Here is a 13,091-nt window from a genome sequence, read left to right as displayed (position 1 = left end):
GTCATCTTCGCAAAAGCAACAGTGGTGGAGTTTCCCCAGATTTATTTGTATACTAGTGCTGTAAGTGGCGTGTAAATTATCCTAACTGTCTGTGTGGCTCTTTATCTTTGTAAGGCCGTACTATTAGAGCCTATCCATTAATGCTCATAGCCAAACCAATCAATGCTTAAATAAAAATAAGCTCAATTTGCAGTGTTTTATGCAAACGTGCAAACTCCAACCAGGCTGACTCTTTGCTTTTTGTTTGTTTAATGCAACAGGAATTGCTAAAACACAAAAGAATCAATAACACTTAAGTTTGGGTTAGGTTTGGCCGGCTCTCAGACGAATGCTTCACATTGCTGCATACAAATGACTTTTCATACAGATGTACACTGTAGGGTAATTTCATTAAAATTCTACACATAGTTAGCCAACACCATAGACACAGGGGATAAATCCACAGCATGGCTTTAGTAAAGTAGAAACTAAAACTAAGAACAAAAGTAGACAAAGCTACAGCAAAGAAATCCCACATCACAGGAATTAGTGGGTTTCAGGGTTAAATACAATTTGTGGCACTAACATTAAGCTCATCATCTATGATCCTTTTGCAGGAGTTTTTACACAAATGAGCACAGATCTTACAGGCTTAATTTTGAATTTGGTTCTAATTGTAAAACATGAGGTAGAACACACCATCACCAGCTGGTGAAAATTGCCAATGCTCCGCATGTTGGCATTGCACTTCACAGACCGGTTTAAATGTCAGCTAGGAGGTTTTGTTTGGATTTTACATCTTTTGGCTGTCGCTGTGAGTTACTGTACTGCAAGGATCAGTGACGTGCGCTGAGGATCATGACTGGTGAGGCTCTGACTCCCTTGGAGCCAGATTTACAATTATGACAAATCAAAAGAGTATCTTATTCCCTATTTGATTGGCTGCATGCACATTGACTATTGGTAATGTTTCATATCTCATCAGCATCCCATCCCTCTCTCTCTCTCTTACAACACATACACACACACACACACACAGGAATATATGTGGCACAGAGATTTTCCTTAAAAGCAGCAATAGACAACACATATGGTAGATATGGTGTGCACCCTCCATGTTTTCTAGTTCATACTCATTGAAATCAAATAAAGGTTACATTTTTATCTGTTTATATAACTCGAAATTCCGATGCTTAAATCCATTTTAAAACAGGTTACTCATCAAGAGAATAACACAAAGACGAAGAGAACATTTTTTTTTACTTATTCTCACTTTTTTTTGTATAAAAATGAAAAATATTTGTGGTCTTACCTTTTTTTTGTATGCAAACTTCATGCGCCTATCCTTCTCCCCCAAAAAAAAAAAAAAAAAAAAAAAGCGCTGATACTTTGGTGTAAAAGTTCTCTGCATTTCATTTAAATTTTGAAAGTCTCTCAATCTCAACGGAGATAATGGCAAAAGAAGAAAGTTGTCCTTTATCTGTCCTATTCCGCCGATATAATTTAAGTATTTTCAACGCAGATAATAATGCCGCTGTAGCCGTTGTAGTGGGAGCCAGCTGGAGTAACTTTGTAGCCTCTGGAACATACAATATTAGATCCTTCTGGGCCAAAAAAAATCACTAAGAAGCTGTCCGGAAGATTTATATGCATTCCTTACTCTTTGTGAGCTGTTCACTCCGGCCAAATCGGTGTTTAGTCTTACAAAATCAAAGAATCTTGTATATTTGACAAGCTAAACAAACTTAGCATAATTTAGCTAGCAAATAGGCGCCGAGCATCAATGCTATAGGAGGGCAGCAACTAGCATCTGTTAGCTCACATACACCTCCCTCAGGTGTGGCAGAGTACTGTCTGCCTCAACTTGTCACTTTTCTCTGCAGTTTTATCTGCCATCAACAGGAAGAATTACATCACACACTTACCCTAAAGACATTACACAGGCTTCAGAAAGTTGTGATGTGTAAGATTATATGATAAATCTTTCTAAAAAATACATAAGCTGCATGCTGAGAAACAGAAAAAGTAGAGGTGAAGATGGGACCACATATTGACAGGACTTTGTCTCTCCATGACATTATATGTGACCACAAGCACATCCAAATCTAACTCTATCTTCCAGGTTTTATTTGTAATTGTAATTTGGGAAATTGATTAGAGGTTGAATACAAAAAAAAAATGTTGCTTGTGGTGTAGATTAATTGTCCTTTTAATTAGGGTAGTCAAAATGAATGATAGCGTATGAAACATGTACCGTTTGTCAATATTTGTCACTATATATATACCGGTATAAACAATGTTTTGCCATGTTTCAGAACGCACTCCACAATTAGTTAACAACAGGGGGATAAAGAAGATTTGAATGTGCAGCGCTGCAATCTGCTGCTGCATCCCTTTAGCACTGAGAGGATCAACACAGCGATCAAGGCAGCTGTTTCCCCACTTGTTTTGTTTTTTCCCCTTCCCTTCTTTTTCCTCTTTATGTATCTTTCTTGTCACCCCCACCCAAGGCCAAGAGAGCAGAGCCACATCAATCACTGTTAACTGACTGACCACTGTCTGTTGGTGGTACTAAATGGATCTTCACAATTGAATAGAGGCCTAAGTGTGTGGTAAATGCTCTCAATGGGTAAATGAATTTGCGGGTTAACTCTCTCTAAAGAGCCTTTGGAAAAGGCTAAAAATCATAAAAACACCTACAACAGACATCTTTCTTTTGAGATGCCGAAAAACAAAAGCCCATGTGATAATATTGCATACAGCATCCATTAAACAGCAAAGCGCAAAGGAGTAACCCAAAGACAATTCAGCTTTATTTTCCTCATATAGATTTGACTGTACACAGTTCATACCATTACACAGAAGGCATAAATGAATAATTTCAGTGCTCTCTTTTACATCTTTTTCAAAGACACATGGCAATAATAAATAGCACTCATGAAACAAGACGATCAACACGTTTCTCAAACTGTACAAAATTTACAACAATTAAGATGCAAACTGCTGAGGCAACGCAGATTTAACAAAACTGTGGTGGTGATTTTTTTGTACACAACTTTTCTAAATAGTGTGGCTTTCTATTTTCTATTTGTCAGATTGAACTCTGGCTCTTAAAAAACAGGGCTTGGCAAATTTTTGAAAAAAGAAAAAAAAAATTAAAAAGATGACTACATAAATTAGCTTCATCTCCCTCCCCAACCCCCTCAGCTTTTAAAAGAGAATCACGGCTACAGATAATAATCATGTTAGGTGGTTTTCAAATGAACCTCTGAATTTAAAATGGTCAACAGGTCAAACCTCACTAAGATGTACCGTCAGATTTTAAGCAGAGTTTGCACTTCGAGAATGCGGGAGGTTGTTCTCTTCTAGTGAATGTGATTGTGGGGGATTGAAGACGCAGCTAAGATGTCAGTCCAGCAGTCGTGGCAGCTTCAATACTAGACCATCAGGCCGGATAGCAGGGGGACTCTGGTAATCCCTCTGACACAGAGGCCAGACAGTTGGAGAGCAGGCTGACAACACATCTGGGGTTAGTAAGTAGGTTGGTTGCAGGCAAAGCTAGATCTCTACTGTACTGAGTAGATTACTGAGAGAAGCCTGGGCAGGACAGAGGAAACAGAGGAGCTGACACTAAGGGCAATGTTTTCAACGATCTTCATAGTACGTTTCTGTGTTTCACACTCTAATGAGTGTATTTCATTATCCTCTAAGTTCCAAAACAACATTTCCAAATAAAGCTATGTCTTAAATTTTAAGAACCTTTTTGAATCTGTGCATTTGAAATAATAGATTAGGCTATCCAATATTCTAGCTTGATAGAATGACCAGAGCTGAGACTCTGTCTAGGCTTCTTGACTGTCCTCCAACAGAAAGCTTTGATTCCTCGTGAGTCTGGTAACAGATCCATTTAATACTGACAGATGTGAACTCTCAGCTCAGTAGCAGACAGCTTTACACAGACAAGAACGAGTCAAGCACCAATAAATATAGAAGAGAGACCTGCTGTGCAGCAAACAGTGTTCGCCCTCAATCAGACAGAGGAAAACGGCTTTTAAAGACAAACAGACAAAAAAACTGCCATTTACTCCCTAACAATTTAGTCGTGTAAACTTCAGCAATACCTTAAAAAAACATAAGCATGGTTCAAAATTCACACTTGTGCCACTGCTCTTGTAAATTTCCCTCCCAATGAAACACTGTTTTTGCCTTGTGCATATGTCTCTCCTCTTTTTTTCTCTCTTCCACTCTGCATTCTTGTCCACGTGTGCAGAAAAAGACGAGGAGAGTAAAGTGCATTGCCAATGAAAAGGCTCTGAGATGACCAGACAACAGTCCGACTGATTTTGTATCAGAAGCATGCAGGTGCCTCATGGGTCTTATAAGGGACTTGGATCTACGTTAGATTGTACCCCTAACGTCGCTGCGAGATGAACTGCTTTATCTTGAGGGGGATGCAGTACTACTGCCTCCCCTTTGAGCATAATCCACCATTATATTGGAAATCCAGTCTTATTTTCAAAGTGAATGAACAAAATAATGTCGGTCGATAACAAAAATTGTATGATACACTGTTGAAATTGAACATTCAGTTTGTTTGTTTTTTGTTTTTTTCCAGTCAGCTCAGTGAACGTGGAGATGTTCTTCACTGCTAGGACTACATATCTCCTGGCTGTTACCTCACAGGGTCGACTGTCGAGGGACTCCCTTTTCTTCTTCACCCGGTATCGCAAAGCAAACCAGTCTTGGAGGGTGATTGAAAGAAATGTAAAAGAGCTTAATGTCTGCTCTGTCCGATCCCCCTTTGTTCGTGCAGTCTGGTTGTTGCCACAGTGCTTCCGCTTGAGGCTCAGAACTGGGAATGGTCCATCTCGTCCAGCCAGGAGGCGGGGCTTGTGGGGAAGTCGGGGTATCCCGTACTGCTGCCTGTGGAGAGGTCTGAGGTTGGGCCGCCTGCCATGGCTCTCAGAGCCTGTCCAACCCCGCCTGGCCCCCCCTGTGCCACCAGACCGTCCATATTGAAGCCCAGGTTGTTGAGGAGAGGGGTGTGGCCAGGCAGGGAGGTGATGGAGGAGGGAGACTGGGGGAGGCCGTAGGGACTTCCTGCTCGGATGTCGTGGTAAGGTTGACCCGATGTGTCGACAGAGAAGCCGCCGTTCAGCACTGCACTGTTGGTCACATCCCCGACGCTCCCGTAGAGCCCGTTGGCATGGCCGAGATCCGAAAGGACCTGGTCATCTGCGGACGAGACATCGCTGGTTAGCACGGCAGTTGTAAGAATTTCGACACGTCAACTGGTTGAACAGCATCTAATTGTTACATTTCAATAAAGTTAAGTGCATTTGTAAGTGGTAATATTATGTGTCTGGGGGTAAATGGAGCAGCCACAGCTTGATAAGTGGTTTCTTTTTGTCGAGTGTAGATAGAAGTGCGAGACGATGTGTTACATCTTGGACTCTAACAAAAGTGACTGTGTGTGCAATTGCTGCACAAAATATGTTTCCATCTGAACACATCTCGTGAGTGGCTTCGGCAACAACAATGCCCCAAAGCACTTTCTCTCTAATTGACTAAAAGCCTCACGTACTTAATAGAGTTTCTGTCACCATGTTTTCATTCCTCATAAAAAGTGCTCTCTCTGAAGTCCCACAGACTTTTATGACTACCAAAAACCAGGTTTGTAAACATTAAACAGAGGGATGTCGAAAATGTCGTTGACATCTCGCTGAAGACCTTTTCCACTTTTCCGGTAAGCTATATCGTGGTGACAAACGGCGGCAGTAGGAAGTGGCTACGGGGATGTGTGAATGGAATGTGAAATGAGAATGCCATCTTGGCAACGCCTGCCGGCGACACAAGGCACTGAACGACTCGTGAAAACAAATGAATTGTCACAAAGACGCATTTGACTATTTCTGCACTCGGAACAATGTCATTTAGCAGCTCGTGGGGTCCCTTAATCCCATTTCAATGAAGGCACGATTGAAAATTCCTTTTCATGATATTAATAATTAAATATGTCCTGGTGGAAGATATTCAAGGTAAGTACCTCTGAAACTCAGTTCGCTGTCGCTGAGTCCTGCGTCGTCTGCCGAGCTTTCCTTTTCCACCTTCGGCCCTCCTCGGCTGCGTTTAACACTTTTATAAAACTGAGTCCAGCGATGGCGGCCTGCATCCTTTTTCAAACGCTTTTCCTTTGCACGCCGATTCTGGAACCACACCTGAAGGAGATAATAATAATTTATTGATAATAATGATTGGGTTAGCATAATCAGAGTCTCTGCTAGCATTTCACTGATCATATGAATCAAAGGTAAGCGTGTGAATAGGATTAACGGTCCTTTCGTATAAAAGGAAGCTATGGTGATGGTGTGGCTGCAAGTAAACACTTTATCATCCACAAATGTGCTTTTCCCACTGTGATTAGTCACAAAGTATTCTGTGAAAGGTATCCATCTTGAATATTATTTTTTCAAACTCATTTCAAAATGGCAACATTCAGTACTTCTTTTATATAAATGACTAATATAAATAGATACATTTAACATTAACAAATGTTTAACATTTATGAAACTGCCACTAAGCCAGTTACACTGTAAAAGTAACAACGAATAAAAAGGTCATAAAAAAACAAAGTGTTTTTTAAGTGTTTTCAAATTGCTCCAAAATTGTAAAGTTACACCATAGACTTTTTTTTACATAATCCACAAAAGTCAAAGATATGTGTGAATGCATTTCTCAGGCCAATCCTCAGTTACAAACCAGCTGACTTGAATTACAATAAAAAGCCAACCAAGTCAGCGGTGCGTTTGTGTGACAGTGAAAATGATCGGCTAGCTTTAGTTCAAGCCTGATAACGTGAAAATTCTTTGTGATGCCACAAAGAAACATCTGTGGTGTGTATTTAGAGGAAATGAATCATCTACCTGCACAACTCTCATGTCCAGCCCTGTCTCAGAGGACAGCTGCTCTCTGACATGGCGTGCCGGCTTCGGAGAATTTTTGTAGGCACTTTTGAGAGTCTCCAGCTGCTTTGCTGTGATGGTAGTCCTTGGTCGCTTGGTCCCCGCCTCCGAGTCATCTAAAACCATAGTGACATGCACGTATGTACGAATAACTTCTTTAGGAAATTGTCTCACTGTAACAGGCAGTACCATTGTGTTGAATATCTGTGTGTTAAATGAAAGCAATGCTTATATATTGAGGTGCATTACTGTTCTTGTGCATCTATCACAATGCGATAGCAGAGGACATAAATCTAGCAGAGCAAGCGAGTTATTGGAGCTGCATCATATAAGAGCAGTGCTTCACTTTACATAATCGGTCACAGATGCATTGAAATGTCAAAGGAGAGGGAGGGTGAGAGGGACGGCATACACACCGAGACACAAACAACATACAGCCACAGTCTCTTATGTGAATTGGAGAGTGTGGGAGAGATGTTCATAAAGTCACTCGATCGCACTATCACCCCTGCCACTCTCTGCAGTAATAATAGGTCATGATTGTTGAATTAAAATTGAGGAACGGGCCTTTTGCTGTTTCCCTCCTTTGTTTGTATGCTTGTTATGAATGAACGCGTATTTCAACACATATCCGAATCTGACCTACCATTTTGTTTTGCCGTCTCATAATCCACCTTGCACACTAGTCTTCCATCTTCCATGAGGTAAAACTCATCCCCCGTGGCCAGCTGCCTGCTGCACATGATGCAGGCGAAGCAATGCAGGTGATACACAAAGTCTTGTGCCTTCCGTACAACCTGCGTTGGAGGGATTCCCTGTTGGCATGATGCACATTTTGTTCCGAAACGCCTGCAGGAAAGACAAAGAAATGCCATTACATACACGTAATGGAAGGAACTGGAAGGCAGACTGATATCTTTCTCTTATTAATATCTTCTTTCCAGACTGATGGAGAAAGTGAGACCAACGGAGATTAAAATTTCACACGCTAGCCAGATGCATATTTCTTCAACTGCAGCCAAGAATGATGGCTGAATGTCTGTGTTAATAGACGCTCCGGCTGTGGAAGAGGGAAAAATCAGCACTGGAATGCATTTCTGTTAACGATAGACCTGTCTGCAGGTTGATGGATGGAGAGGATCAATTCACTGTATGTATTGTGTGTGTGTGTGCATGTGCACTCATGTTTATGTGTTTGCAGATCAAGCACAGAGAGCTGTAGAAGAGGAAGAGGTGGAGCAAGAGGAGGAGGAATAGAAAAAAAAGAGCAAAAAGTAGAGGGGGGGGGTGTACTCACAGTAAACACACCCAGTGGAGAACCAATAAAACACTGACTCAGGAGAGGCTCTAAATCACACAGCCAGCCCGAAAATAGAAAAGAGCAAGGTGAAGCCTCCAAATCACTACCGGAAGGCACACTCCAATGAGTCTATGCGACTTTGTGTTTCTATGTTTATGTATGTATGTATGTGTGTGTGTGTATGTCCATCACCCACAATTTGAACATGCAAACATCCCCACCCCCGCCCCCCCATCCCGGCTGTCCCACGGGTCAGCTAACACGGTTAGCTTTCAGTGAGACTCCGGAGCTCTTTAGGTCTCATTCAAGCTTTGAGCATTAAAACCTTTCAAACATGATTTAGTAAAAAGCCTGGAGCTGCTGATCCTGTTTTGGATAAAAGTCAAACTCAATTTTCCTCTGTAATGCCTCAGAAATCCAATCGTTAGGAAAGAAAGAAAGAAAGAAAGAAAGAAAGAAAGAAAGAAAGAAAGATGTTGCTTTTATCATCTTACAACAGTTATTAATGTTAGTATTATTATCGTCATTGCAATCCTCCCATTAAACAACAGAAAAAAACGAGAAGGCACATACTGCACTGGACACTGTCAACGGCTGAAATAAACATGCCACCTCACTATAAGCGCATTTTTAACTTTTCAATGAGGATTTGGCAGGTGTGTAATTCTCCATTACAAAAAAAAACATTATAATAAGACAAAAGTAAAAACTTTATAAATTCAAACAAAATCAAAAATGGCCCCAGTATATATAATTTCTCACTTATAAAATGCGTTTGCTATCAACCTCCTCTCCCTGTTATTTTTCTGGAGTACTACCTCATTAAATTGTTACAGCTTGAAACGTGTTTTATCATTAATATTATGATAAAGTACTAACACAAACGTTTGTGTATTCCCACGTTAAGAAAACCTGACTGAAAATTAAAACAGCCAAGTACCAAAATAAACAACAAATTGCACAAGTAAGCTAAGCTAGCAAATACCAACTGTCGGCCATGTTTTCGATATCCGCCATACCATGCTATCATGTTATGCTAATGTAAATGATTGCATTATTTTACCATTACCATTTCCAGTACATCACTTGATTTGTCTCGCTATTTGTGCGAATGTGTATTTATTTAAAATCAACCTTCATGCAGGTGTCTAAAAGCAAAAGGCCACTGACTTGAAGAAGTCCTCCTTGCAGTAAACACTTCCGGCCCGGGAGAAACATTTGTCGGCCAGCTGTGTCTGACAGTCGGCGCACTTGAGGCACTTGGAGTGCCAGTGTCTGTCCAGCACCTTCAGGATGAACTTGTCCAGGATGTGCTGACTGCAGCCTGCACACTGAGGGATCTCTGCCAGGAATGAGACGAAAAAAAAGAAGAAAAAAAAAGGCCAAAGTTGCCATATAAATACGTGAAACTCATACGACCAGAAAGCGTTGATTTGTGTTGCAAAACCGCTCTTCATCTCTGACGCGAATACATTTTTCGCGTGATTTGTTTTTTTTTTTGTTAGACCTGCATTTCCCCGTCAGATCCTCCTGGCCTGATAATGCTATCATTTATTTAATTTTTCTATCACATCTAGACGCCGATAAACAAAATATAATTCGATGATTTTTCATTGCATCACATGACGTGTAGTTTGCGTTACAGCAGAAACATGATCCGAGGGAATGCGCTATCATTATTATTATTATGATGATGCGGCTGCCAGTATTGATATCATCATTATTACCATTATTGCTACTTTTTCTTTAGTAGTCGTAGCCGATTCGCGCTGTTTAAACCCCTCTTATTAGATGGGATCTGCGTAAGTTGAAACCGCTGCGTCTGATGGAGACGATACATTTTGATTTTTATGTCCATGGCAGTGAAATACCGTGCGATCTCTGAAGATACATCAACCCGGCGGTTATTAAATGACCGGTGACGACGGTGATGATCTCCTTGAATTAAACTCCATTTCTAGGGGAGGGGCCGACGATGGATTCATGATCGAGCGTCTAAATTAAACTTGCCGTCAAAACAAGTGAGCTTTTAACCTCGGCAATTATTACGGAAACACATTTCATTGTAAATAGAGTCGGCGATATAATCTAGAAAATTGTGTTTGTAAAAATATCCCTTGGATTTTGCAAACAATAGTTCCTCTCATTTCTCTCATCTGCATTTTTCATTCTGTCTTTCCCGTTTTCTTTTTTAAGTCAAACACAAGATCAGCATGATTATTAAAAATCGATACTCAGGGGAGAAAAGGGCCAAGACTAAGAGTCGCAGCTCCGGTAAACACATGGTTCCTAAAATCATTTTATAAAATCCATGAGCCTGAGATGCTTGCTGTTTTTAATCCAATCAACTGAATAACGATCTCCGTCCTGCAGGCAGCTGGAAACCCCGTTGGCAACACATCGGAATGCTATTTCAACGATTTTCCAAAAATGACCGCGATCATTTGTTTTTGATTTGAATTTCTAATACTTTGGATGCTCAACAAAAGGAGACTGATAGAGAATCCGAACCCCAAAAACAAACACTGTAACGTGGAGCGATCGAAAAGAAGAAGGAAGATCCTTCAGAGGTGGTGCTGAAAGGAAAGCGATCTTGGCATCGACACAGCGCCGAAAAGTGTGTGTGCGTGGTTCTGTGATAGAGGTGTGTGTGTGTGTGTGTGTGTGTGTGTGTGTGTGTGTGTGTGTGTGTGTGTGTGTGTGTGTGTGTGTGCGTGTGCGCGCCACGCGTCTAGCCATCTCTCCCATTCATCCCCATCACCTCCGCCGCACGTCCCGCACGTTGCCGCCCCCACCTTCCCCCGCAAGGCCAGGTTTTAAGAATCGCAGACATGCGGGTTAAGGGTCGTCGTAAATACCCGGTTGGAGGAGGAGAACGCCTGATAAGACAAGATAGAGGGGAAAAAAAAAACATTTTATTCCTCGAAGAAGCGGGATTTAAATCCGCGGGGGGGTCGCTGCGGGGGGGCTGAGTGGCAGGATCTTTATCCAATCGTTTAATCTGCCTCGATTTATAAAATTAAAGAGCATAAGCCGACCAGGCACCGAGCCTTACCGCGCTGCACAGCTCTGGATTAGAGAATAAAATTAAAATCAAATAACCCCCCATTTTGTGTGTGTGTGTGTGTGTGTGTGTGTGTGTGTGTTCAACGAATACATTCTTGGAAAAAAAAATGTAAATATCCAAAACAACAGCATTCTACATTTCAGAGGTGTTCATGTGATGATTTCATTGGATTATCCTTATTTTATTGTGGATTATTTACCGTCAGATTGGCTCCATCTGAATATTTTACTAATTCGCCGATGAAATAATTAGGTCAAGGCAGAAATAATGGCATCTCCGTTGCATGATGGGATTAAATGCAAATTGAGACACCGAGACGGACATATGGGAGGTAATTCCGTCGCCTTAGGTGCTGGAAGATGGAGGAAAAAAAAAGCCGCAATAGTGAGACGAATATATGCCGTGTAGAATTTATACGGCGCCCGGTGGAGATCCAAGAAATTTACAGTAATCTCGGATATAAACAAATCTATAGCCCTGCCAGGGGCCTCACCGGGGCAAGCATCGGATGGAGGACCGGGGGCCCTCCAGACCCCCGGCTCCTAACCGGGGTTCACGGCTGCCTGGGAAAACTTTCCGGGTGACGTTCTAGATTTTGTAGAATCCAGTAAATAAATACATGTATTTTTCTTAATAATGGCGTGGATGGTTAGACCTCCGGCGAGGCCTTTTTTTTTTTTTTTTTTTTTTTTGCAGGTCTGATCCCCGGCCTGCACCAAGTAGTTCCACCACCACCCTCCCTGAAATGAAACCGTATTAAAGAAAAAACTAATAAATCAATAAATCAATAACCTCTCCCCAGAAATAGATGAAGAGCGTGTCTTACGTTGCAGTGGCACTCCGAGAATCTCCGGTAAACTCTTCACTGGACTCTCTGCCGGGAGCACCGCCGCACTTTGCATCATCGTGTTCCAGACCTGCGCTCACACCCGCAGCTCCGTGGGCGCTTCCACGCGTCCCGTCCCGTCCCGTCCTGTCTCCTGGAGAAGGAAAAAAAAAAACTCTAAGGATGTGATGCTTCGGATTGCCGGTCCTTCTCCTCTTCCTTTCCGGTTGTTCTCCTCCTCACCAAGACTCTCTCGCTTCCCCCCCACCCTTAGCCGTCCTTCCTGCGTGTCCGTGTCCGTGTCGAGCGGTTTAGGAGCGGATCAGATGCGGAGGCTCCTTCCATTCGGCGCTGCGTGGTGGGGGGGGGGTGTGGATGGAGCGAAGGGGCGTGGCTGGAGTGACGTCACCAAGCGACTGTGCTGCAGCGGACCAATAGCGACGTGAGGAGTTGAGAAAAGAGGCGGGGCTTCTGGAGGAGGAAGAGGGGGCGGGGCCGGAAGCGTCTTCCGTGGGCGAAGAGTTTAACGCGGTGTCTCCTGGGAGGCGGGACGCCCCCCCCCCGCCCACCCCGCATCGCCCGCACCATAAATAGCTCACTGCAGTGTGGGCAGGGACCCCCCCCACCTCTCCCCACCACCATCCACCGACACAAATCAATTCTAAAATCACCCATCGATCGAGAAGTTTTTTGGGGTAAAACTTACAGTTTGTCACGGAGTGTGTGCAGGCAACACACACACTCCCACATACAGTATTTGACGTGGGTGGGAATGCCCATGTTCATCTTAATGTTATTGCGTGTGTGTGTATACATTGCTTTGCAATATAAGCTTATTATTATTGGCCTTCACTGTGGACAGCAAAGGAATAATTGCATTGTATTGTAGAGGGAAACACCTTTCTAAACTGTACATATAAGAATAAGAACAACTTTATTTATCCCGACGGAAATTGT

General features: G+C 42.4%; 1 protein-coding gene across 2 annotated transcripts; it reads right to left on the bottom strand.

Annotated features, from left to right (window-relative positions):
• Window positions 1-2,684: 2,684 nt before the first annotated feature.
• On the bottom strand, window positions 2,685-12,495 carry lhx4 (LIM homeobox 4). Of its 2 annotated transcripts, none has more exons than XM_086161142.1 (7): window positions 12,378-12,495; window positions 12,135-12,288; window positions 9,412-9,583; window positions 7,588-7,790; window positions 6,903-7,057; window positions 6,026-6,197; window positions 2,685-5,214 (listed from the first exon to the last, which is right to left on the bottom strand). In XM_086161142.1, exons 2-7 carry the CDS (start codon window positions 12,211-12,213, stop codon window positions 4,826-4,828), a joined length of 1,170 nt encoding a protein of 389 aa, XP_086017268.1. In that variant the 5' UTR covers window positions 12,214-12,288; window positions 12,378-12,495; the 3' UTR covers window positions 2,685-4,825. The 2 variants fall into 2 exon arrangements, with proteins under 2 accessions (XP_086017268.1, XP_086017269.1); XM_086161143.1 differs by having other exon boundaries at window positions 12,135-12,285; window positions 12,378-12,473.
• Window positions 12,496-13,091: the final 596 nt, after the last annotated feature.

Source organism: Fistularia commersonii, chromosome 16, assembly GCF_037954325.1.
Source record: "Fistularia commersonii isolate RoL2024-O1a breed Wild chromosome 16, RoL_Fcom_v1.0, whole genome shotgun sequence".
Taxonomy (NCBI): domain Eukaryota; kingdom Metazoa; phylum Chordata; class Actinopteri; order Syngnathiformes; family Fistulariidae; genus Fistularia; species Fistularia commersonii.
This window is presented reverse-complemented; position numbering and strand designations above follow the sequence as displayed.

Coding starts and splice junctions, on each gene's coding strand:
- lhx4 (XM_086161142.1), bottom strand. CDS start 12,213: ATGATGCAAAGTGCGGCGGTGCTCCCGGCAGAGAGTCCAGTGAAGAGT. Junction 7,791..9,411: donor TGCAAGGAGGACTTCTTCAA/GTCAGTGGCCTT, acceptor TCTTTCCTGCAG/GCGTTTCGGAACAAAATGTG. Junction 6,198..6,902: donor TGGACATGAGAGTTGTGCAG/GTAGATGATTCA, acceptor TATCTCCTTCAG/GTGTGGTTCCAGAATCGGCG.